Genomic DNA, 26,125 nt, shown 5'->3' on the forward strand with positions numbered 1-26,125 from the left:
AGCCTTGGCTCTCAGAGAAGGTAGCAGTTTACTTGACTCTAAGGAGGACAGGATTTTAAAGATAGCATAGGGGCTGGAGAGATGGCTCAGCAGTTAAGAGCACTGACTGCTCTTCCAGAGGTCCTGAGTTCAATTCCCAGCAACCACATGGTGGCTCACAACCATCTGTAATGGGATCCGATGCCCTCTTCTGGTTTGTCTGAAGAGAGTGACAGTATATTCACATACCTAAAATAAATAAATCTTAAAAAAAAAATGGCATAGGACAGAGCACCATCCAGAAAGAACATGGAGACAGTGATAGTCTCTAGAGGAAAGCCCTGGGGAAATGGGGGTCACAGAGAGCAGCTCTCCAGAATTTAAGAACAGCCATGAGAGGAGCAAGCTTTAAGTGTTTTGAAAAAGTCTGTAGTGAAGGGATCAGGTGTGAGGAGAAATTGTTCCCTGGAAGGAGAGAGAGATACCCAGGAAGAGTGTCGTCTTGTTTGTAAATGTTGGCTGTGCGCATGCCCACAGACCAAGGACTGCGTGCAGAAGAGGATCCGCGGGCCCACACTCCCTCTTCCCGGCTTTCTCTGTTGTTGGTATGCATGCTCTTGTTCTGTCATGCCCTGCATGCCTCTCTTGACTGTTGTGCAGTGTGAAGGTGGGGTACACCTGCTAAGCCAGACATGAGGTAAAGCCGCCTTCTGTCAGCAGGCAATCACAGCTACAGATCTCTATACCTTTGGACTCTATAGGAGCCAGAGTACAGAGGCATGCCTAGCTCTGTTCTCCTTAGGTCTCGGGCCTGAGATCTCCCTGGATTAATGGAAGGCTGATCGCTCAACTTCAAGGAGCCATGTCTTCCTTAACTAAAATGAGGAGGTGGCTTTGGCTTTAGTATCCCCACTGCTTTAGACCCAAGCCCTATCATTCCATTTTCTAGCTTTTCTCTTCTTCTGTGGTTACTTTCATCCCCTTCCTCATCTGCTTTAATTATTGTCCCAATTTAGCAACACTTTATCTGTGATAAGTACACGTGCCTACTGCTAACTTAACACATGCACGTTTATAGACATTTTCTGAATAAAGAAGCTAAATAATATACAGGCATCCTGTGTAAAAAGAAAACAGTTCTCTTGGAGATAAAAACCAAAGTTGCGGTTATAACAACAAGTCTTTATTGTTAGAGCAGCGGGGAGATTTTTTTGGGCAAGGGCAGGTCGGTTCTATGGCATTAAAACACAGACTTTAATCAATTTCATTAATGACTTTGTCTCTTTAGTTTACCTTCCTCTATGGTTTTTCGACAGTTGGGATTTATGCCTGGGTGGGATCGTGTTCAGAACCGTACCTGGTTAGTTTTTGTCAACTTGACACAAGCTAGAGTCATCTGAGAAGAGGGAAATTTAATTGAGAAAGATAGCTCCATCTAACTGGCCTTCAGGCACATCTGTGGGGGCGTTTCTTGATTAATGATTGATGTGGGAGGGCCCCACCCACTGCAGGCGGCATCACCCTGCCCTTGGCCAAGCCTTTGGTCCTGGGAAGTAGAAGGTGGCTGAATGTGAGCGGGAGAGCAAGCCAGAGAGCAGTGTTCCATGTGGTCTCTGCCTCAGCTCCCGCCTGGCTTCCTCTCATGCTGGAACTGTAAACTGTAAGGTGAAACAAACCCTTTTCGCCTCAGGTTGATTTTGGTTGTGCTGTTTATCTCAGAGACAGACACCAAAGGAGGACAAGTGTAAGCCATAGTTCTCATTGACACCCCAGAATTGGTGTGGGCAACTTGTTAGGACTCAGCCTAAGCCACTCTTCACATTTGCATGTGCTTGGTTATATGGCAAGTTCTTGGTACACATACCATGTTTATCATGTTGAATATAAATGTACTTAATTTAAAAAGGGTTTTGTGCCACAAGGGCCAACTCTTAATATTGCTTTCCTTGTTCTGAAATCTATGCCAAGCAGGATGTTTTATGTTATTTTTTTTTCTGGAGCCAATCATTTGCAAATGAAGCATGCATAAATAAGTAAAGGGAATTTTGAGCTAGTCCACTGTGGCTGCTGTGTGCGCATGCCTGTAATCCCTGGTGTGTGGTTGTGTACAGGAGATGAATTCAATGCTGAGAGTAAGAAACGAGGTAAGGGCTAGGGAGGTAGCTTAGTTGGTTCTGTGCTTGCCGCGAAGTCACAGGCGCCTGACTGAGTTCAGCCACCAGGATCTGTATAGAAAGCTTGCCGCTTCATGCTTGTGATCTCAGTGGTGGCTGAGACAGGCGCAGGGGACTCCTGGGGCTCATTGGCCAGCCAGTCTGATTTAATCTGTGTATACTAAGCCAATGAGAGGCCTTGTCTCAAAAAAACAACTCACTGTTGACCCCCTGGCCTCTACAAGCATACATATGCATATGTGAGCACACAACACATACATATGCACAGAGGCCTGACATACACATGCACAAAACCACAAACACATTTCTTAAAAAGTAGTTGCTAATTTAATTGTAATACCATATTAGTAACATTAGTGCCTGGTGGTTTTATCTTCCCATTGACCTTGTATGATGCAAATCTCACTTGATTCTCTGCTCCTTTTAAACATCCCATCGCTTCTCTTCTCGCTTCCGTTTCCCTTACTATTGCCTATCTCTTTAAGCCAGATTGACATATATTTATTCTCTCTCTGATTTTTCTGACTTCTTCCTACATCTGTCATCTTCTCTCCTAGAGCTTTTCATGGTTGAGCTGTGCTTGCCTGTTAACAGACCATATTACTTTTGTTCGTTTAGTTTAAAATAAATCATCCAAATGGAGGTATCACTCCGTGATTGATGCCTCGACTGGCGTTCGTGAGGCTCTGGGTTAGATGCCCGGCACTGTACACACAGTTTGATAGTGAGTAAGTAAAAACCAATCTCACTTCTGAGTTGGCAAAAGTTCTAACGATAACTGACATCTATAGCATGCTTCGTGTGCCAGAAGTCAGCTAGCAGGTTATATGGATTGTTTTATTTAATACAAAAACATTATGTAGTAAGGTCAAGGGGCAAAGGAACTTCCCATTGAAGGGTTTGGTTTACAGCCAGGACAAGGTAGAGCCCCCGCCCCAAGTATCCTGGTTCTGTATTTCATATTTGTGACCAGGTCTGTTCGGCAGTTTGTTGCTTCAGCAATTCAGACCATTTACAACAATCACAGGTAGAGTATTGATAGTCGGGGACTGACAGAATACCAAGCCCCTTTCTCTTACAGTACCAGATTTGAAATGTCCTTGGAGAGATGTGATTTCCTAGTGCCCAGCTATTTGCTGAGAGCCAGGGACAGCTCTTCCCTGTGCTGCCTGCTTTTATGTCAGTTTGACACAAATCTGAGTCGGGTTTGAAGAGGGAACCTCAATTTAAAATATGCTCCCACTAGCCAGGTCTGTATTCAGGTCTGTGGAGCATTTCCTGACTGATGGTTTGCTGCGGGAGGGCACAATTCAGTCTAGGCAGAGTCACCCCTGAGCTGGTATTCCTGTGCGCTCTATGAGGGTAGCAGGCTGAGCAAGCCACGAGGAACGAACGACTCATTTAAGCAGCATTCTTCCATGGCCTCTGTATCAGTTACTGCCTTTGAGTTCCTAACTGCCTTTGAGTTCCTACCCTGATTTCCCTGAATGATAGACTGACTACAAGTTGTTAGGTGAAATGAGTCCTTTCATTCCCAAGTTGCTTTCTGTTCACAACAACAGAATCCCTAACTAGGACACTGCTGTGACTCTCAGAAGTTGCACCCAAACACAACTGAGTTGATGACAGTGTTTTCTGACCTGTGTCCTTCCAGCCTGTGTTGTCCCCCGCCCCGCAACCCCATGGAGGGCACTCAGGATCTGGAAGTCCTTGAGGCCTAGTGTCAGAAGCTGAGACTGCTAAGTGATCTGCTAAGAGGACTCTTTATTGGCATAGCATTATAAAAGCCAGTGTTGTCATACGGTCTTTTGATCCTTTGAACCACATAGCATTCTATTAAATTAAAGCCAAAATCACAACCGCTCATTGAATGGCAGTGCTTATATTCTTAACCAGATAAAACTAACACAGAACCATATTCCAAAGAATTCTTTTAAAAAATATAAATATAAATATCTGTCCTGCAGTCATGGTTTGTTTTTCTTAATTAATTTTCTTTTAGAAAAAAATACGCATTTAAGTGGCTCTGTGAAGACATATTTGGACATTGGTGAAAAGTTTAATAATCACTACTGTTTATTATTTACTCTGGCTAAGAACTATTCAAAAATTACTCTCATGAAGCAGACATATTTCTTAATGGATTTATTTTTCAAAGGCCCTTTTTTGTCGTTTTTTTTTGGTTTTTGTTTTGTGAGTTGTTTTGTGTGGCCTTGCGATGACCAGAAGTATATCACATTTTTAGTTTTCATATTCAGGCCTGTTTTTTTCTTCCCTCCTGTGAGTCAACCAGAAGGCACTGATATTTCAGTCAGACTGCAGGGAATTTATGACTGGCAAAAATAATGCATAACAGACATAAACTGTGCATCTCATCGAGACTCTCAGGCACTGTTAGCTTTCCGCTACTGTAGCAAAATAACTGAGACTATCCACTTATAAAGAGAAAAGGGTTGACTCAGAGTTTTGTGGTTTCCAGTTTGAACCTGTGTCAGTACAGCACATCTTGCAGCACTCATGGCCAGGAAGCTAAGAGAGGAAGGACCAGATTCATAGAATCCCATTCAGAGAAATTAACCCACTATGGAAGGACGTTCCATAAAACCCCACCTTTCAAAGGCCGCACTGGCTCAGTGGCACCGCTGTGGGGACCAGCCTTGAGGGGATGTGTACAATCTGTACTCTGGCGGACAGAGACTACTACCACAGGGCTGCACTGTGTGGAAGGGTCCTCCCTTCCTCCTCACCTCCCTCCCTCCGTACCTCCCTCCCTCTGTCTTCTCCTTTTTCTGTTTTTAATCACCTGCCATGGTCTACGTCATTCCATCACAGTTTTCTTTTGAATGCCTTTTGGAAGTTGAGGTTTTATTTTGGGAAATAGCCAGAAGGCATATGGAGTCATACCGGCTTAATAACATAGGTAAGCACTTTGGGGAATTGTGTTTTTGCTGAGATCTAAGTTCAACCTGTTAGGCACCAAGAGTGATGTTTATTGTACATCTCATGAGCTACTGCAAAAGAAAATGTCAGAGGGGCATCCGAGGAAAGCATTGGGCGTTAGCCCTGCCCCCCCACACAAGGCATCTAGCAAATGGTGTGGTTTGAATGCAGAAATTCCATGATGCCTCTTAGGGGTTTTGTCCCTTTAGTTTGGTATTATATGTTACACATTACCTGTTAATTAATATTAGTTGATTTAAAAATAACTTTAGAATACTTTAGTCACGCTCCGCCTTTAATGTGGGTGCTAGTGGAGTGCTGGGGCACGGGTGGCATAGGCTGTTCCACTTAAAAGTTCCTATTAATAAAAGCTGGAAAGGTAAACATTGCCCGCTGTGTAACTCAAGTTTTAAGTGCTGATCAAAACCCTCCGTAAACAAGGCGGCTGGCTTTGGGTTGGTGTTTGGTCTGAGTTTTTCTGTCAGTTGTTGCCAGTGTTGAGTATGAACTTAATTTTCTACTTTATCTTCAGATACACCCGTCCTTTAGCTACTTGGTCACTATTTTCAGAAGCAAGATCATTGTGGGAGCAGGGCATGATTTGTAGGAAGGGTTTATGATGCTGAAGTCTTGTTTTGTGAGTGATGTGGTCCTGAGAGGAATTTTTGTAGAGCTATATGGGAGAAGTCGGTTTCATAGCCGGGCAGTGGTAGCACACGCCTTTAATCCCAGCACTCAGGAGGCAGAGACAGGTGGATCTCTTTGAGTTCTCTCAACCAGCCTGAATGAGTTCCAGGACAGCCAGGGCTACACAGAGAAACCCTGTATCAGGAAAAAAAATGGAGGCATTGGACAAGAGAGAAAGAAAGAAGGAATAAAGAAAGACAGATGACCCCTTCAGCTTCATGGATTAAGGACCCAAGTTTAGTGATGCCCACTGGGTTTCTGTGATGCGCTCAGACATCTCATGTCATACTTTGGAAGTGGTCCTTTGTCACAGGGCATGTTACTGCTGAGGCGGAATAGGTTCTGACGCTGACATCTATTATTTAACTACAGCCCTGTTATCATGCTTCCTCGGTCTCCTTCAATAAGTCAACCCCAAAACTGGAGATGGAAATACTATCCCTCTTAGAGGCAAGTACTTAGGAAGTAAGATATTAGGGTGTGTGAGGAAGAGAGAATTGCTTTCAGTCTGGAGAGTTCTCATACTCTGTGAGAGCCTCTGGTTTAAGTCAGGCTTGAATATACCTTAGAATCCACTTCCACACACTGCGCATTGCTTCTGAAATGACAGCTGACTTTCAGTAGTTTGTTTGCACAACTAGTTTTTGAATATTTCCTAGTATTTGAGATAAATAGTGGCATATTAGAAACCATAAGCGCCACCCTGTTCTTACACCACATGGTCTCATTAGACTTCCGGTAGAGGATTCTTTTAACTATTTAAAATAACCAGACTGGACCAGGAAACCCAAGAAAAGTCCGTCAAGTTGATTGTATTTGAGACACACCCTCTCTTTGCCTGGTTAAGCCTTGTGTCAATTTTATAACATTCCTTGGTTGGCAAAGTCAATATGGTTCCAGTGCAATGCTGTAGTAATGTTCAACTCATTGTGCGCAGACCTTTCTAGAGTCAGAGTGCTAACACATGCTCAGCCATAGTACAAACAAGTACCCAACTGTAGTACTAGCAAGTACCTAGCTGTAGTATTAGCAAGTACCCAGCTGTAGTACTTGTAAGTACCCAGCTGTAGTACCAGCAAGTACCCATCTGTAGTACTAGCAAGTACCCAGCTGTAGTGCTAACAAGTACCCAGCTATAGTGATAAGTACCCAACTGTAGTACTAGCAAGTACCCAGTTATAGTACTAACAAGTACCCAGCTGTAGTACTAGCAAGTACCCAGCTGTAGTACCAGCAGGTACCCAGCTGTAGTACTAACAAGTACCCAGCTGTAGTGCTAACAAGTACCCAGCTGTAGTGATAACAAGTACCCAGCTGTAGTGATAACAAGTACCCAGCTGTAGTGATAACAAATATGCAGCTGTTTACAAGCCCAGATTTAGCAAGATTCTTATGTAGCTAGGAACAGGAGGCATTGTGAATTTACTATGTGTTTTTTAGAGCTTTAGACCGATGTTGGCTAATTATTACAGTAAATTATGTGAATCTTACCCTGCCCCTTGATTTTTGAAATAGCACCATTTGATTCTTTAGAGTTTATATTGTAGATGTGGTTCTGTGTATTTGGAAGTCAACAGTTAGTGATAATTGCAACCACCACCAAGGGTTATTTGCATGGCAGGCGTTAGTATAAGAAACCTCTCATGGGCCAGGGAGATGGCTCTGCAGTTTAAGTAGACCTAGTTTCAGATTCCCCAGACCGCACATAAAGTTAAACTTCATGGAAATGTTTCTGTAATCCCAGAGCTCCTACAGTGAGATGGGAGATGGAGACCAGAGAATCCCAAGGAGCCCCCACACCAGCACTCCTGGGGTCTACAGTAGTGACCAAAAGACCCTTGCTTACACAATGGGGGGGGCAAGGAGCAACACCCATGTACATGAAATGGCATGCATGTGTTTCCCCAAACATTGTGTACAAATGAGAAAGAGGAAGGGAGGGAGGGAGGGAGGGAGGGAGAGAGAGAGAGAGAGAGAGAGAGAGAGAGAGAGAGAGAGAGAGAGCGAGCTGATTAGCCCCCTGCTGTGTTCTAGGGCCTAGAGTCCAGAGGTTAAATATCACAGAAACCCAGATCTTACAACACCCAGTTCCCAATTCATGGGCATGCATCACTTTAGCCGTGGATTTCCGTGACGTAACTATAAATAATGATGTGGTGTGTGTATTTTAAAATCGATGCATTGCAGAGTCCATGGAAGGGGCTAGAAGTTAGGAATGGAGACAGAAAGGAAGAGAGATTTTGCAGGGGAAATGGCCTTGGCTTGGTGCAGAAAGCTTGTGGAAGCTCTTGCGGTTAGGGACCATCTATGTTCCCTATCCCAGATCCCTCAGAACACTGAGGGAGAATGTCTCCAGTGCTCCATAAATGTTAGAGGCAGGGTGATAGTCTGTCCAGCGGGTGAGTGTGGGTGAGGAAGGGCATTGAGGAGCACACCTAAGCCGATCACTGGGGCCTCAAAAACTGTCAGCTCGGAGTTGCTGAAACTGTGACACTATCACTGTTAGAGAAACTCCTACAGTAAGTGTCAGGAATGGAGCTCTGGGCATTTTTCATAAGCTATTGAATTAGGAATGCTGAGAAAGGCAAATATCTGAATGTATCCATTACCTCAATCTTGCTTGAACAACTCAATCAGCTCTACATGTAATTTCTGGCAGGTCCAGCTTGGATTTTTTTTTTTATTATTCATAATAAGTCATGACTACATGCTAATCTAAGTTCATATAAAAGATCGTTTTCTTAATAATTTTATTTCTTTACAATGGGATAATTAAGGGCTCGGGGCTCTTGGCATTGCTAATTAATTGATAAGCCACCTCCACCTCAAAAGGAGGCTTACGGCAGTGAGATGGCAAAGAAGTTTGCCCTCAGTCTCTGGCTCAGACAGGGTGGAAGGAGAGAAGCAACTCCCTCAAATTGTCCTAAAACCCCGACAAGCCCCTGACATGTACCCACACACCCATATCAATAAATGTGATAATTTTAAAGGAGGCTTAATAGTGATACAGGGTTAGAGCTAACATCTCCCCATGATGAGGTGGAGCCTTCTGCTTGCATTCCTAATTGGGTAGTGGGTATGATAGTTAGGCAGTAGGTTATGACAGAAGATGAACAACCGTGATTTATTCAAAATTCATTGCACAGAAAACAGCACAGTGGACCCTCGCCGTTCACTAGTTTAGCGCTCACAAATTCAGTTATTCATGACACAGTGACCCAGGAGATCCATCGAGTATAGTAATTTGTAATTTGAATCAGATGTGCTCCGAAGCAGCTGTGCAGAGTGGAGCATTTACCCAGTGACAAGCCAACAGCCCGGTTGTTTTTAGCTCATTATCACACACATAGGAAGTCAAGAACTGGTCAAAGGTTTCTCTTGATGAAATAGACGGCACCGAGAGCTGATGTTGTGGGTGAAGAGGAACAACGGGATCCTAGAAAGTGATCCGGTTTTGTTTGTTTGTTTGTTTGTTTGTTTATCCTGAGAACTGAAATCTGGTACTAATTAAAATACTGCTCTGCTTGTGTTTGGCAGTAGCTTGAGTCACTGAAATGCATGTATAACAACCCAAGAAGAAGAGTTTCTGAAAACGCCTGCAGAGCACGCTGGCCAGAAGCGAATCCCACTCTCTGGGGCAGTTGTAGTCCGTGGTGTGGTGCAGCAATTAGTCCGCTCATGAAGTAACCATGGGACATCCCCTGTTTGGAAATCCTGAATCTCTTACAGTGTCATTGCCTATTCGAGGGGACCCAGCAATCACATGAGCTTTTTTTTTTTTTTTTTTTTTTTTTTTTTTTTTTGTAATTCAGCCATTAGTCTTGAGGGCCACTTGACAGATCTCAAATCTCTCCTAAGCCTTTGAGGCCAGATTAAAATCCCATCCATCCCCAATATATGCTGAGAAGCGCGTGTATCAAACAGTGTGCGTATTTCCAAAAGGCCTGTCTGGCCGATGGGATTCTGTTAGCCACCATAGGAGGAAGATTCTTGCACAGACAAGCCTGAAAAATCCACCTTCTCCAAGCAGAACCAGGAGTCAGAGAAATGGTCGTGTAAGTCCTGGAGCTCTCGACACTGGGCAGTGAATCAGGGAGAAAAGGTAGCTACTAAGTTTGTTATTAAAAACCACTTAGGATAGAAATTCACATGTCACTATGCCACTAAGCTCTGAGCATCCCCAAAGAAACCCGCTGGGATCGTCTCCTCGCCCGCCTGGACGCCTCCCAATGCTTCTCATCCCTCCCCTGCCTTTCTCCTCCCTGCTGCCCCTTCTCCTCCTCCACCTCCCTCACCGCTGTTCCTCATTCCCCCCTCTCTCCTCATCTATTTCCCTTTTTCTCCAAAGCCTCTATAGTACTTCCCCTCTTCAAGGCGGATTTTTCTGTTCACAGTTACTATGGGGACAGAGGATAAACAGATGTGACATCAAACCTAAAATTTAAAATATAATATCCCTGAGAATGAGAGCAGCTATAAATGAAGGAAATAGTAGTAATAGGGAAAGAAAGAACAGAGAGAAGAGACAACAAAGGGGGTAGGATATACAAGAGGGAGGCTGCCGCCGGCTCCTTCATTTACGTAGGCCATAGATCTGGGTAGAGCATATATGATAGGCTATTTGCTTGTGATGCGATATGATATATGATGTTATTTGCATATCATAAGCATTTGCTTTCCAGCTTTCTCAAGGAGATGAGCATGGGCTGATCTCAAAAGCCAGGAACAGAACAGGATGAGAGCTGTGTTGCCTAGCTCTAAGGGGCAGGCACAGCAGCATAGGGGCTCTACATATAGAAACGCTTTTGGAGGTAACCCAGGAGCAGATTCCTGGCTTCTGTACCGGTCCTTCTACCATCTTGAATTCCGAAGGACCCCAGCTCTCCTATCATTTTACCTAGTCATAAGCTTGACTCTGCCCGGGCTTTCTGTTCTGAAGGGCTAAGGGAAGGTACCAGAGCTCTAAGTGCTCTGGGAATTGGGTCGCTGCAGAGAAAGTTCTGTGGAGACTACAGACATTTGTCATGGGAGCGTTCATCCTTGGGTTTGAGTCTCAAGAAAGATTATCCCAGGGTTCCACCTCATCAGGCCGGCCTACCTGCCTTTGCGTTCCTCACCTTTTTGTTCATGAGCCTCGTAGGATGAAGCTGTGCTGAGTGGGCAGCCTGACAGCTGGTCAGAAGACTGTACAACAACAGGCCATGTCTAGACCTTTCCTCAGCCACACCTCTTTTTTTAAAGTGTCATTTTTGTATGTTTATCAGGCTTAATGACAAAGGAGCTTTAACTATCATGTTTAAACTAGATTCTAAGTGGTCTTAAGTATTATATGAGAGGTTTGAATAACTGTCAGGGAAGATGCTACTGAAGGCCAAGGAGCTCAGGGTAATGATGAATGGCCGGGTCATTGTAGGAATCAGGGCAGGATTCCCCATGGGACTTGGCTCCAGGCCATTAGCTGAGTGACCTTTTGGTATGTCATTGACTTTTCTAAGCCACTGTTTTCTTCATAAATATCTAAGAATTTCTGACAAAGAATAGCTTAATGTTGGCAATGAAGTCCCGAGGACAGAACCATCCTGACACCTTCATTTGCAAACAAACATATTCAGTCATCCACTCTCCTGTAACTAAATCTTCATATCTCTCGCACACCTCTTTTTCATTCTTAATCATGGGATTGCATTGGTTTGCCACATCCTTACGTGTAGAGTATTGCCAAATAAACCTAGGCCCACCGGTGACAAGATTTCCCGGTTCACCATCATTTTTGTGAAAATGCCCAACTTCCGGCGGCATCTTCCACGGTAGTTGGTTATCAAGGATTTTACAGTCAGGGTGAGAGGAAGAGGGAGAGGAAGTGGCTCTTCCAAGTACCTTTGACAAATAGATGTAGCACTTGGGTTCAGCTGGAGTGTTTCTTGAGTAATTCTTCAAAATGCTTTGTTTACTTTTGCTCTTGAAAGTGCAAGAGCCTGGTGTACTAGTGTGTGCAGTCTTTAAACCCAGTCCTAGGGAGGCAGAGGCAAGCAGATCTCTGTGATTTCGAGGCCAGCCTGGTCTCTATAGGAAGTTTCAGGACAGCCTGGGCTGCACAGAGAAACCATGTCTCAAACAAAACAAGAACAAGATACGTGTGCTGTCCAAATGGTAAATATCTGCTGGGATTTGTTGCCTGGAGGTCTACTTGTGACCCTTCTGGGATCCATGGGTCCATTCTTATTTCCTTACAGAAATGAAAAATGGTAACTAGAGGTTTGGCCACTCAGAATAAAGATGGCCTTCCCCACACTTTCTTTGCAAGTGGGTGAGGACGTGCCAAAGTATGTCTATAAGGGTAGCAGCAGTAATTAGGTAACAACTTTTCAAATCTTGCTACCTAAAACTAAGTGTTTTCCTTCCACCCTTGCTACAGTTTGGAATACTATATAGACCAGGGCTACACAGTAGTGGTTGAAAAGCAAAAAGATCAAAGGAATTTAAGTTCCTAGCAGTTCATGGAACTAGTTTCTCATAGTATTTGTGAAGTTAATTTTCAGTGTCAAAGCCCAGGCAATTTAATATGGATTCCCACATCTTGAAGTGTGAATTTGTAAGCTTAGTTCATTTATAAATCACCTGGTGTTTTAAGTTCATTCTGTCTAGATCCGTGTGGGGGTGTCCTTTGACACATTTGAGAGTCACTGCAGCAGCAGCCTTGTGCTAGAAATCTCATTTGTCATCTGTACTGGTTCTCTGTAGGAGTGGTACCATCAGGAAGACGAGAGGATGCTGTTCCATCTCAAAGAGTATGATATGGAATGGGACCTCAGTGCGGTTCTTCAAGCATGTCCTTCAGTGTCTAGATCCAGTTCCCTGGACAGCTGTTGGACAGGCAAGCAGGCAGGCAAGGCAAAGAGAGCACTTTTCCTAAGAGGGAGGAAAATAGGCTCTATGAGGCTAATGTCTTCTGGTGGATGCGCCCAAGCACAGTTAACCTGCAAAGGAACCTGCAGATTTGCTAGCCACAGCCCTCCTCCAGCCCTTTTGCAGACCAACCCATCAGTTACTCTGGGCTGAGATTCCACAGTGACGCCGTCTGACATATTCCAGTGTGAGAACCGGTAAGTGCTAGAAACCAGCACAGTGAGCATTACATCCCACTCCCCCCTGATGAGGGAGTCATTGGTTCAGAAGGAGATTGGTTAGAATGAAAGGACCAAGCAAGGAAGACTTTAAATAGACCAGGGTGCTTGGGCACTTCCTGAAGGACTGACTGTACCTTCTCCTTTTAGTGCCAGGAGTGTTTCAGACTTCACGTTCCTCAGACAGGTTGCATCAGATGGATGTACAAGCTGTGATTCTTATGTTGTACGTGGAAAAGAATGTTTAAAAAGCATATTAACTGTGATCAGTTAGAGGACTATCCCCCACACATTCTGCCCCTCCCCCACTCTGAAATACAGCTTTGAGACAAGAGCCCAGCCCTTTAATGGCTACAAAGAGAAAAAAAAATGTATAACTTCCATGTAAGGGCTACCTTGAATATAAGTGCCTATTTAATAAATTATTTTTTGAAGTGCCTTTTCCATTTTGGTAGTTGAAGTTTGGAGTACTATAATTATCATTTCTGGGAAAAAAATACACATCTCTTTATTTTTGTTTTTGCTCCAGGTCAAGTTGTAGTTCAGGGTGGAAAGTCAACACATCTCTTTGCTCAGCTGCAGCCCACATACTTGTAGTCCCCTGGTGCCCTCTTGGCGATCACTATGGACCAGCGTTTATGCTGTGGGTACACAAAGAACACAAAGACGCCATAGACATGTGGGGCCAGCTCAGGGGCTTGCCCCAAGTGCCAGTCTGATTAGGAAGTGTGTGCTGGAGCTGAAAAAACAGCCCAGAAAGGGTGGAAAAACCTCAGAGAAAGAGTCATGACACAGAAGTGGCTGTGTCAAGAGACCGAGATCACCCAGTGTCAGTATAGAAATGCTGTCAGCCTTTCTCGGTATTGGGGAACACTTGGTGTCTTCCCAGGCCCACCCAGTAGTTTAACGTCTTTGTAAGCCAGGCTGTCAGTATACCTGTATGAGGTGTTTCTTTCTCAGTAGACGAATTTATTTACACGTTTCTCAAATTAATCCATCTTAAAGGAATGGATAAAACAGTAGACGCATTTGACGAGCTAAGATGACCAAGACATTCTGTGCTATGTAGGGACAGTTGGTCTATGTTTCATAATCAGCCTTAACGTATCAATAACAGGCACGATAATGACCAGGTCTGTCTTCCGAGATATCTTATTAGGCAATAGAGTTAAAACAACTACGGAGAAGTCACAAGGCCGCTACAGCAGTGGTTCTCAACCTTCCTAATGCTATGACCATTTAACACAGCTCCTTAGGCCGTGGTGACTCCCAGCCATAGAATTATTTTTGCTGCTATTTCATAACTACTTTTGCTAGTGTTATGAATCATGATGTTAGTGTCTGTTTTCCAAAGGTCTTAGGCAATCCCTGGGAAAGGGTCATTCAACTCCCAAAGGGGTCATGACCCATAGGTTGAGAACGGGCGTGTATGTAGATGTTCTGTTCTAAATAATATGAAATAATACATATTCGTGTACTCTTCAAGTCAGCGTTGTAGAATAGGATTTCTCATCTTAACACATGAGCATTCTGAGGCTCTTAAAATGGTGCGATTTTCTATAGGATAGCAGAGGTGTTTTATGTAAGTTGTGTGTGCGTGTGCACACACATGCACTTAAAATTGTTGTAGTAATTAACAGTGTCCATCAAGTTGCTGACTGATGAGCACTGAGATGCGCCAAGCACAAGGTTTCTTGCAGCTTCCTTTATCTTGCTGATAACAAACTTAAGGAAACCCCAAACCCAGAAACATTTGCTGAAGATGGCACAGCTAGTTAGAGAACATCAAGATTTGAACTCAGTTCTCGCTTCTTAAGCTTCTTAAGCTTTGGTGGCTATACTGACTCCTATACAAAAAAAAAAAAAAAAGGTTAAAAGGAGCCAAAAATAATCTGTGTTCAGTGTCAAATAAATGGTTCAAGCAAACAGATTATATTCCATGAGGTGGAAGTTAAAAAGAGAAAGAGGAGGAGGCAGGAAAAAAAATGGCCAAAATATTTTTCCAAACATCTATTTATAATTTTAAGCCACATGGCTGTTTCCAGCATGTGTGAACCTTCGTGAGAACTACCAGTTGCACAGTCAAACAGCCTGCTGTTCTTTGTTTTCTGCTGGTGTCGTCAGTGAAGACAGAATAGCAACAGCATGTCCCTCGTCACCCCCTACCTGTCCCTTATCCCTGCGGTTTGATTCCTCCTTGAATTTTCAGTTTAAAGGCGTCACGTGGTGATGCAACTCTGGAGGTCTCAGGTCAGTGTAAAAAAATTCTTTAAAGAACTTCCCAAGCTGTTTTACAAGTTCATATATCACCTCTGAGACCAAGGAACTTCTTGATAATATTACTGATTAAAACCTTCAATTTGATGTTCTCCTTACCCCTTCACCATGTGTGTGTGTCTGTCTGTCTGTCTGTCTGTCTGTCTGTCTGTCTGTTGTAAAACTTCAGAGGGTTGACACATCCTATCATTCTGAATGACTGTGATTGACTGCCCTTTCACTCACCAAGCACGTATTGGTCTTCTTGAAGGAGTGGAGGCCAAGCACTTTGGAACCCGACTGAGTAGGAGACGTTCCTCAGAGCTGGCTGAATAGCGTGTGTTCATGGAAAACATACACAAGTCCCAACCCTACATTTTACAGTTGAGGAACACCAGACCCTGCCTTCTCGCACATTTAAGATCTGTCGTCTGGTTGTGTGTCATTATTGGAAGAAAGGGATACATTACAGCATCCAGCCCTGGAGGACTTGAAGCATGGAAGGCAACCAGAGTCACAGGATGCTGCCACCAAAAAAGAAAAAAAAAAAAAATGGAGATTTTTGTTTGTGTTCTGGAATGGTGGAAGCCATCCTGAGAGCTCTTTGTCTCTAATGCTTACACCTACCTGACATTTTCAAGCTGTTAGGAAGAGTGTTCTTACGATGCTGCAGAACTGACTGTGTGTTTAGTTCATGTAGACTTTCCTTAGGAGTCATCTCCCCCAATTCCTGGGTGGGGCAGGGGAGGGGTGTGGTTAGCACATGACAAACAGGGATCGGGTATCTACAGAAGGTGACCTCATTAGGTAAAAGGAATCATTTCTAAACCAACCTTTGGTTCTTTGTACCTTTATTCTCATCTATCTTTAGGCCTAATCTTATTCCTAGAGTTTTTTTAAAGACAGATTGTAACATTTTGGAATTCATGATGGAGTATGAATATGTATAACTATAATTGCTTGAATGGCAAAATCCGCCTGGCAGTAAATCGAATATATTTTCTTGGTATGAATTAGCAGATGATGCAATGAAGTTTCTCTGGGCTCAGAATTCTACTGCCACATGTAAATTGTGCTTAAAGTTGAGTAGAACGCACACAGTTGACATTTGAGGTCGCTGCCTCTTCATTGTTGCCCCAAGCCTACCGAGCACAGTCAAAATCTGATCTCGGGTTTTTTACCTCTTCTCGGGGGTTACTCTGATCTCTTCAAAGAAGATTCCAGAGAAGCTGGTGGGTCATATTTTCTACGAACTGAGAACTAAGACAACTTTGAATTTCCTGAGAGGGTGGAACATGGGTAGGCACAGGTGTGCAAGCAGCAACCAAGACCACACACTTCCCTTGCCTTGGGAGTCTTTTGAAAGTTTGAATGACTGGAGTAGGACACCTGTGCACTGAGCCTTCGGGTTTAGGTTCCCAGGCAATTGTGATAGGAGAGGCAAAGGGGCAAGTGACCGGTCTAGTGAATCCCTTGTCAAATTTGTCAGACCCAGATTCGTTGGCCTCGTTCCCAGAGTTTCTGATTCTTTACGTCAGATGTGAGTCTTAGAATTTTCATTTCTGGCAAATGCCTAGGATATGCCGGACGTGTGAGCCCTAAGATCAGTGAAAAGTGGCGCCTTGGATTGGCCCATCTTAAATTTTCCTGTGTCCTGCTGCTGAAGTCCAGAAGGAGGCTCTGCCCTTCAGCAGCAGTGCCACACTCAGTTAATATGTTTTAAGCAAGCCGGCTTCCCCCCACTTCGTAACAATGCTGCAGCTGCTGACCCAGGGACCACACTTGGAGTAACAAACCTGTAGTCTCTGGCAGGTCAGCAACATCTTGGGTTAGGCAAGCTCTGCGGTCCAAGGGAACCTAGACATGTATTGACATGTAACATGCAGAGCTCTGAGCTGGCCAGTTTCAAAGGGCACTGGGGTTTGCCTTGAGTGTTTGAAGACTCCCTTGGTCAAATTCTGTATCCATGGTGAATGTGCTTGTAAGGATTTTCAGTTTGCTGAAGGTGTAGGGAAGTGTTTCTTCGCCTGAATGACACAACAGATTGCCTGGGAGCTGTTGAAATACACACACATGCCCCGTCGTCTTCCACGCATTCAGATGTCGTTGACGTGAGGTACTTTCTGGACAGTGGTGTTTTTAAAAGCTTTGTAAGTGATTTTAACGTGCAGCCAGGGTTTAGAACCGCTGAATTAAAATATTACAGGCTGTAGTTGTGTAAATAAATACCTTATTACTTTCTCCTTTGTATTCGGGCTGAGTTACGTTGCACTGTGACGCAGGGGGGATTTTATGAGGCAACTGAAAATACTTTAATATGGCATCTTTAATAAGTGGTCCCAGCATAGATTCTGCTGCTGTTCAAACTCAACCCTAGAGTAAAAGAAAGGGCTGGGAAAGTACAAGTTTCTGAAGGAGCTGAAATATGAAGTATGTCTGGGACTGTGTCAACAAAAGCCTAATTTTCGCCCCTTGGGGTTATGATTGTGTAGAACAAGTCTTCACAGCAAAGCCTGCCAAAAAAGGTTCTGATAAAATCATGGAATGTGACTGAAAAGAATTCACCAGTGTAGCTTTTAAAGGAGTCGGCCTCTAAACTGAAAAAAAAAAAAAAAAAAACCCTAGGAATGACATGTGCATCACATTTGTTATAGAAGCCTTTAGAATAGCCTATCACTGCACACAGGGAAGCATTGTCCCCAGTGCTGTCTCTCTGGCTAAGAGCAAATGAAACAGGACAGCTTACAGTGTGGCCGTGAGGCCTAACCAGAAACAGTGTATTCCTTACCACTGCAACGTCATGATGGGTTGTGCATTTGAGCAAAAACACAGCCAGGGCCTAAATGTGCGTCCTACACAGGCCAAACAGGGAACCCGTGCTTTTGGCTTTATGGAGTAGCTAGAGAGAAAATTGTGGACTTTGGCAGCTTAGCCACTCCTAATGTGTCCTCAGCCACGGGTCTTGGCCTCCCTGGGTCTGTCTTGTCATCTGCAGGGTAGAGATGAAAATGTAATTTCTTTTTCACTGAGAAGCTCGTAGGCCAGTTGAAATGGGTACCAGCAGGCCTAACTTGCAGGAGGCCCTCAATTAGGAGAGATTTTTTTTTCTTCTGTTTCTCTAAGCGTAACTTTGGCAACGGTATTCTTAATAAGAAATATCACCCATCAGTGTTAGCATTGTGAGGTTTTATTGGTATTCTCTACATGTTATTATACCTCAGTTTAGATTTCTTCTTCATAACCCTGACGTGTGTATATTCCTTCTTAAGAGTCAGCTCTAGCTTGCTTTAGAGGTTTTGTTTATTTGTTTTTTTCTTAACGTTTCCTGGTCCTGGAACACTCTTGGCTACTATGTGTATTTATATGCTCCCCTCGGCTCTCACGGTCCATCCCTTAGCTGTCCTCGAACTCACCGTGTAGACCAGGCTGAGCTTAGACTTGTGGTATCCTGACTCTGTCTATCTCCTGAGTGCTGGAATCAGACGCATGTGCCACCACACCCTGCTTTCTCTTCCTTTGCTGCCTTGAAGGACTCTGCTGGATAAGGCAGGGCCCTTGCATTATTGATTACACTTCAGAGCCTTTATTGGCACCTGGCACTATGCTGAGAAGCCGTTTGTCTGAATGCCTCTGTCCTCTCCTCTCGAGCTATAAATCCCAGAAAGCAAGGACTTTGCTCCTTTCGTGTTCAAGTCATTCAGTTAATGTTTGTCAACTGAATGAGTGAAAGACAGACACAGAGGACTGTACAGACTAGTCCGCTATCACAGGATCTATCAAGTGGCCGAGGGCCCCTGTGACAGCCAAGGTCAAGATCATAGACTGTTCCCAGTCTGCAGAGTGTAAGGTACACCGCAGTGAGATCTGGGGCACACAAGTGTAGTAGGTTCTTTGCCTCTTGGCTTTATACTCTGTGTTTTTACTGAATTCTGTAGTGTCCAAAGAATTCAAATCTGGGGTCCTTTGAGTTATCCTAGAAGTAATTGGCACTCCCAGAGATGTGTCAGAGTGAGGTGTACCTGTAAGGTGGGTTTACTGCCCACAGGCAGAAGGAGTCAGGGTCAGTGTTGGAGGAGGACCCTGCAGCATTAACTCTGCAGTAGACTCCATGTTTTCCTTGTCCGCATTATGCTGCTTGCTCTGTAGGAACTAGTGTGTAGCATCCTGCTGCTATTTAAAGTGACCGTGTCAATGGATTTTGAAGTAGAAGAAAGGCTTCACCATCAGATGGACCTCGACAAAATACACAAGGATAAGAAGAATCTGGCCGGGTGACTTTACCTATCTCTTTTAAAGTTTCTTTTTCCCCCCCACTTACCATCGAGTAGCTGTTATTTTCCTTTTACTTAAAAACCTAGTTTCAAGCAGAAAACTCTGAAATGCATTTGCCCACTTGGAGTTTCGGTTTTACTTTCTCTGCCTGGTATCCTGTCCTGGCAAAGACCTAGAAGCAACCACTGTCTTATCATGGAGATTTAAGTGATTAGGCTGGGATAACACTTTGCATAATAATAATAATTACTATTATATCAGTTTATACTAGATAACCATACCAACCCCCAAAGAAAGATTACTAATATGGTGAAACTAATTTATCTTTCTTTAATTATTTTTGTTGAGAGCCATATTGTCACTTTAGTCTCTATATATCTGGGGCAATTTTTTTTTATAAGATGCCAGTTGCAATGTTACCATGGCAACCAGACATAAAAGCTTGCTAATTAGTTGAAGTACTATATATAGATTTGTTAAATGCTTTTGGGGAAGAGTATAGAAGGACCTCTTTTCAAATAGATTAAAAAAAAATTGAAACTAAAGTAATGCCTTTCTCATTCGTGGGAAATTGGCGATATGGCTACAGTTTCCTTTTTTTTTTTAATTAAAAACAAACAGGAGAGATGTAGAAGAATAAATAAAGATTTCCAAGAGAACTTATGCACTTGAAACAGGCTCAGAGAGAAGGGGCCAAGCCAACAGTTGCTGATGCCATGGTAACCCAGTGAGTGGAGTGCGTGCTGGATGCTGAGCAAACACAGAGAGGGGGCAAAAAAGCAACTATTAGCAGTTAGGAGATAAGGAGGAATCTGTAGGTTCTACAAATCTCAGTTCTTTGAAAGCATCATTTCACAGTCTACCAACTCAGTGTAAGACTTGAGCCTTGTCCCTGCCAATCATCTTATTAACAGCACAGCTCTGAAGAGAGATGGTAAACAGCAGAGCTGGGTGAAGTCACTGACTCATGGGAGAGCTTGCAGAAATCTGACCGAAAGTTCGAGTGAGACACGGATGATATAAAGTCTGCATTCAGTAGAGTATATGTTACTTTCTAACACGTGTGTTTTTAAAATTGCCCACAAAACTGCATCTGTACACACATGTGTGCAAAGGGGGAAAAAATCCCACAAAATCTTAAGAAATTAACAAAACCAAAACATTGCACAGCATGTGCGTTTCTAGTGACAAATCAGTAAATTTAAACAAAAGGAGAGCTCCTCTCCCCCCAGCTTAGCAGCACAGAAATTTTACAACACTTAACTGAAAAACTTCAAAGAGGAAATCAATGTTGAATTATAGATTATTTCAAAACAGGCCAGATTGCGAAGCATGTTTAAAAAAAAAAAACAACCTTTAAGACACAAAGTAGCATTTGGCTATGATGTGAAAGTCATATTTTTATGTGTGTGTAAGAAAACAAGAGAGAAATAGAAGTGAATTTGGTATTTGATGTTTAGATTCTTCCAAAAGACTGACAAGAACCCGAAAGAGAAAAAGATCCCAAAACATAAAGGAACAGAGGAGCACACAGAGCTAAGCCTTGTCAGCAAAGTCTGATGGGAATTGGGAGTTTTAAATGAATTCTCTATCTCCTGCTAAAATACAGTGTAGTAAAGATGATTCCAGAAGAGCCAGGACACCTGGTCATACCTGAGAAATCTGCCCCCTTTCCTTTTCAGGAAGTTGTATGGGAAAGGTCCGTGTGAGCATCAAAGGATAGTTAACTTCGTGCTTATAAAAATGTTTTTTGCATCAGCTGGGCATGTTGGCACACACCTTGAATCCCAGGATTCAAAAGGGAGAAGCAAGCAATTCTCTGAGTTCAAGGCCAGCCTTGTCTAGGTAGTGAGTTCCAGGCCAGCCAGGGCTACATAGTGAGGCCATTTCTCTAAACAAAAATAAAAAAAAGTCTTACGCAGCAGCCGAAGAGGTAGCTGCAAACATCCTCCTGGAAAGAACCCATGTAAGTAGCCAAGACTGACGGGGCCAACACTGGCAAAAGATGGGGGAGGGAGAGGAAGAGTGGGTTCAAGGGTGATGGACAGTAGCAACTACTACACTTGAGCGTTTAAGTTTAAAAATCTTAAGGCACGGTCCGCACCACCATTTAAAACAGTGTTTCCTAAGAACACGATTCTCGGGATGTTTTAGTGTCTGCTAATTGTGTTAGTTAAGGGGAAACCAGGATGATTCTCTTGAGAAAAGTTGAAATAGCATTTGGTAAACTAAGCCTTCATTCTCAACATTCTTGGACACTTCCAAGATTTAAAATCCTGATCCACTTGTGTTCACTTACGGTTAGCACTGTCTAGGTAGCTTGCCCTGTCCGATGGCCGTCGCCAATGTACAGCGTCTCTCCAGACTTAAAGTGCCGAACACACTTCAGGAAATGACAGTGTTGAGAATGTTAAAGAGCATCAAGAACTAGCAAGAGTTGGAAGATGGTGGTATATACCAAACCTTCAGAGAATACAATATAATAGAATGTTCGGCTAGGACTCAGTTGGAGAGGTAACTATGAACCTTACAGGTTCATATCGTAATCCCAGCACTTGGAACGAAGAAACAGGAAGATCAGAAGTTTAAGGTCAGCCTCAGCTACATAGATAGCTTAGAGCAACCTGAGCTACACAGGAAACAAACCTGTCTCAAAGAAACAAACAAGATAATTATAACAAATAAGCCACTGTAATGATCCAGTGCTATGTGCAGGTAGCATTAGGTCTTTTCTTTATTATAAATCAGGGTTTGCGTTTCCCAGGTAAGAAGTCTGCTGGGTGTACTTTACAAAGACCAAGTTGATCCCCATCACCAAGATTAACCTTCTCTTTCTCAGCACGTTGAGGGTTTCTCTACTGACGGTGGGAGGGTGTCTCAGTATGGGACTGCTCGCTGACTCGCAGTCTCTTCACTAGATAGTCTAGGGATTATATTATGAATGTTCTCGGCTAGGTGTTTTGAGAGTAGAGCTAATTCCCGTGTGGCCCGGGCTTGTAGACTTTGAGGTTCCCAGGATCAAGCCATGACGAAAAAAAGGACTGGGTAAGAGAGAGTTCAGTGATGGGGGTTTAACAGAAACCACCATTGTAGTCAGGAGAGAAGTTAAGCCCAGATAAATCAACTCAGGAGTTGCACGCCTCCAACAGCAAGCATTCCTCGTTCAAGAGTCGCATTGTGACAGAGGTTCACGAACCAGATAGACCAGAGTCAACCCAGCCCGTTCACCAACTTTATGATCTCGGACAGTTAGCTTGACCTGCCTGAACCTTGATTTCATGACCTTCTTAGGAGTGATGTCAGAAGTTGTGTGTGTGTGTGTGTGTGTGTGTGTGTGTGTGTGTTATTGAATGTCTATTGCTCTTCAGGCTAGATGCTGTTTCACTTTCTACCGAGCTTTAAGCTTATTGGTTGTTGGATTGATGGCAGCAGTTGCAAGAGAGGGCGAGGTTTACAGATGACATTTGTCCCTGCCTGAAGTATAGACGTGGTAGAGTAGCATGCTGTCCAACAGAAAAAGGAGGGAGCAGTCATAAGTTAAGTGACAGAAAACAAGTCACGTGACCTTACCAACCAAGTCATCTCCATGTCCAACACACGATCCCACTGTATAAACAGTGCGTGGCTTCGACTTCTCTCCAGACAACTTCTCCACCTCTTCCCGCATCCCTTCACTCCCCCAGGGCTGCGCAGTGCCAAAGCCTTGCTGTTGCAGAACGGGACCCCCTTCCACAGTCAAGACTCTCTTGACTCTTCTTGGAGAGTTCTTCTGGGCATCTCTGTGGCTCGAACCTCATTCCACCACTGATCTCCTCCTTGTAGCTGCCCCTCCCTCTGTGCAGTCTTCAGTTCTCTTACTCTCTTCTGCTGCCTTGCTTTGTTGCTGTTGATAATATCGATCTTTTTTCTCTATCACCTTTTACTACCTCATAGACCACATGAGAGCAAGACTCGATCTCAATTTCTCCCTCCCCATCCCTTGTACGCTCCAACCGCCAAATCGATTGGTGCTCAGTGAATATTTCTGAGTGAGTTTCCCGGAACTGTAAGTGTGGGTGAACTCCTGAGTGTTTTGGTGTTAGTTAGACAGGGAGGAGTTAGTAACAAGGAAAATGGTCAGCTAAGTGGAAGAAGAGGGTAGAGCCAGGTAAGAGGTCACCTGCCTGTAATCACAGCACTTGGGAAGCAGAGGCAGAAAGATCAGGAGTTCCAGGTCTGCCGCCGCTACAAGAAACCTTTGAGAGAGAGACATGGAGAGTAAGAAAGAAAAAGGCTTGGTTTGGGAAAGAGAGTTATATCTGTAGTCTCCAGCACTGTGTGCAGTGTAAGGTGGGATACACTGCATTCTTGCTTTACCACTGATGAGGGAGTTGCTTGGATTTCCTGCCTCGGGTTTTTTTGTTTGTTTGTTTTAATCTACAATATTAGGTGTCATTTTGCCTCTCCCCCTGCTCTGTGATTCTCTCTCTGGGTCTGGATCAGCAGAGTCAATTAGATGCTATGGAAGTGTGTGCTCCAGTATCATCATCCAGCACACCGACCTCGTTCAAAGGTCACACTCTGAGGTAGTGTGGTTTCAGAGCATCCCCGTCTTTCCCTGAAATCAAGGAAATGACCCGAGGACTGAGGCTTCGCAAGCTAGGGCTCTGCGGGCCCCATCCTACACTTGTTGGAGCTCCCGTCTCTGAAACTGATACTACTGAAAGGAAGATGACGTGTATCCAGTGAGCCCCTGCTGAGACACGCCATGTAGGAAAATTACAGGGGAATTTGGCTCATTGTCTGTCTTGTTAAACCGGCACATCATGGAATTACACATCTTAATCAGCTCAGCTCATTGAAACTCGTGTGGAGATGGAGTTCTTTATGCTCATTAGCGTCCATATTGTCTTCAGTCCCTGGGGTAGTCAGGTTTTATTTATGTCTTTGTTTTGGTTTTGAACACATATCACTTTCAAAAAAAAGAAACCTTAAGATTCTTGGGTTCACAGTTAGTCCAGACCTGAGTCTGAGCCACATGTGGTCTTCCCTTTGCCCCCGCTTGGGCTTTGTAGTAGATGTTGACTCTTCCCAGTGAGGGAGTGAGGGAACTTCCGGCCTGTATTTTGGCGTTTGGGCAGATCTTGGGAGAGATTTCCATGGTTGGCTATGCTTAGCCAGAAGACTTTCACCAGACCTCTTTCGCTGCCCTGCTCTTTGGGTAGTAAATAGACTTGGAACAATCTGTCCTTCCCACAGAAGTGCCCCCATGCTGCCTCGGGCATGAGCTTTTAAATTCTTTCTCTCCCATTTAGAAGAGAAGCCAGATTGCAGCAAGGCCCGCTGTGAAGTGCGGTTCTCTCCACGTTGCCCTGAAGATTCCATTCTGATCGAGGGCTATGCTCCCCCCGGGGAGTGCTGTCCTTTACCCAGCCGCTGCGTGTGCGACCCTGCGGGCTGTCTGCGCAAAGTCTGCCAGCCAGGATACCTGAACATTCTAGTGTCCAAAGCCTCAGGGAAGCCGGGAGAGTGTTGTGACCTCTATGAGTGTAAACCAGGTATGCGCCCGCTGGCTGGGCAGCCTCACCCCTGCGTGGCAGAAGGCAACAGGGCCCTGCTCGCCTTTCCTGGGCCTCTCTACTCCCGCATAATCTTGCTGCTTTGGGTAACTTCTCACTTCAGGACTCTCATCAGAGAACCAGAGGAATAATTCCCTGGTGCACAAGCCCCATTGGAGAGGCCACCACCCTTTTCTCTTTCTTCTGTATTTTCTTGCAAATATGTTTGATGATGGAGTTGTTGTGGGAAGAGCGTGGCCCTATGGTTACCTGCTTCATTCCCAGACAGGCGATCAGAGGGCCTCCTTTGCAGATGTGTTTGTCTCTTGGAAGTTTGACATTTTGAAGCACTCAGACCCAGAACCATTCTTTTTGGATAAATACGTGCATTCGAATGGCAGATGTTTTATAAGGAAATGGCCCCCATTTTCTTCCTTGGCAGTCCCTCCCCATCCGCCTTGGCTTTGAAGCATGCACTGTGCCATTTGACTGTTTGCACACCTCCCTTGCCAGTATTGGAATTCTTGTCACTGTCGCAGCTGTTTCTTGCTTTATCGTTTATCTAACAGCCTTGCCCTTGTGCCAGCGTCTCTAATGTAGTCTGTGACTAGGTCTAGATTCTACTGATTTCCTCTTTGCAAGTTTCTAATGATTGATCGGTTTTTAAAATGTTTTTTTTCTTTATTATTATTATTAATTTTAGTTTTACTGATAGTTAAATGCTTCAGGCAAAGCAATCCCTTGTCCATCTCTTGATCTGCTCTGTCAGAAATCCTTCTTGCTGGTCCATCACCATCTCATAACTTCATGGTCTCTCTCTGTTCTCATCCTAACTCTGGACCTCTGTTTGAGACATACCCCGATTGTGGAACACTGATAGAAAGAAAGGAGAACCTTGGATGGGCCCTGGGTCTCAGGGAAGCGAAGCAGTCAGCTGCACACTTGTCAAGAGTCGTTATATCATTTGGGGATTCAGAATGCCAAGTAGACGTCGCAGTGAACAGTGTTTCTTCTGTTTGCCCCCTTTCAGTTTTCAGCGTGGACTGCAGCACCGTGGAGTGCCCCCCTGTCCAGCAGGCCGTGTGCCCCCTGGACAGCTACGAAACGCAAGTGCGGCTCACAGCGGATGGCTGCTGTACCCTGCCAGCAAGGTTGG

At 44.2% G+C, this 26,125-nt stretch overlaps 1 protein-coding gene across 5 annotated transcripts in view; it reads left to right on the forward strand.

Annotated features, from left to right (window-relative positions):
* Positions 1 to 26,125, forward strand: part of Crim1 (cysteine rich transmembrane BMP regulator 1 (chordin like)) — a 176,360-nt gene that overhangs the window by 55,014 nt on the left and 95,221 nt on the right. For 2 of the 5 annotated variants that reach the window (NM_015800.3, XM_006524603.4), the window contains 2 exons: positions 24,727 to 24,969; positions 26,000 to 26,120. The exons of 1 other annotated variant lie outside the window; for it this stretch is intronic. In NM_015800.3, coding sequence (NP_056615.1) covers positions 24,727 to 24,969; positions 26,000 to 26,120 — 364 coding nt within the window. Of the gene's footprint in view, positions 1 to 24,726; positions 24,970 to 25,999; positions 26,121 to 26,125 lie in introns of those variants that run through there. 2 more of the 5 variants (XM_006524601.4, XM_030249892.1) reach the window with 1 other exon arrangement.

The sequence above is a fragment of the Mus musculus genome, chromosome 17 (assembly GCF_000001635.26).
Source record: "Mus musculus strain C57BL/6J chromosome 17, GRCm38.p6 C57BL/6J".
In the NCBI taxonomy this organism is placed as follows: Eukaryota; Metazoa; Chordata; class Mammalia; order Rodentia; family Muridae; genus Mus; species Mus musculus.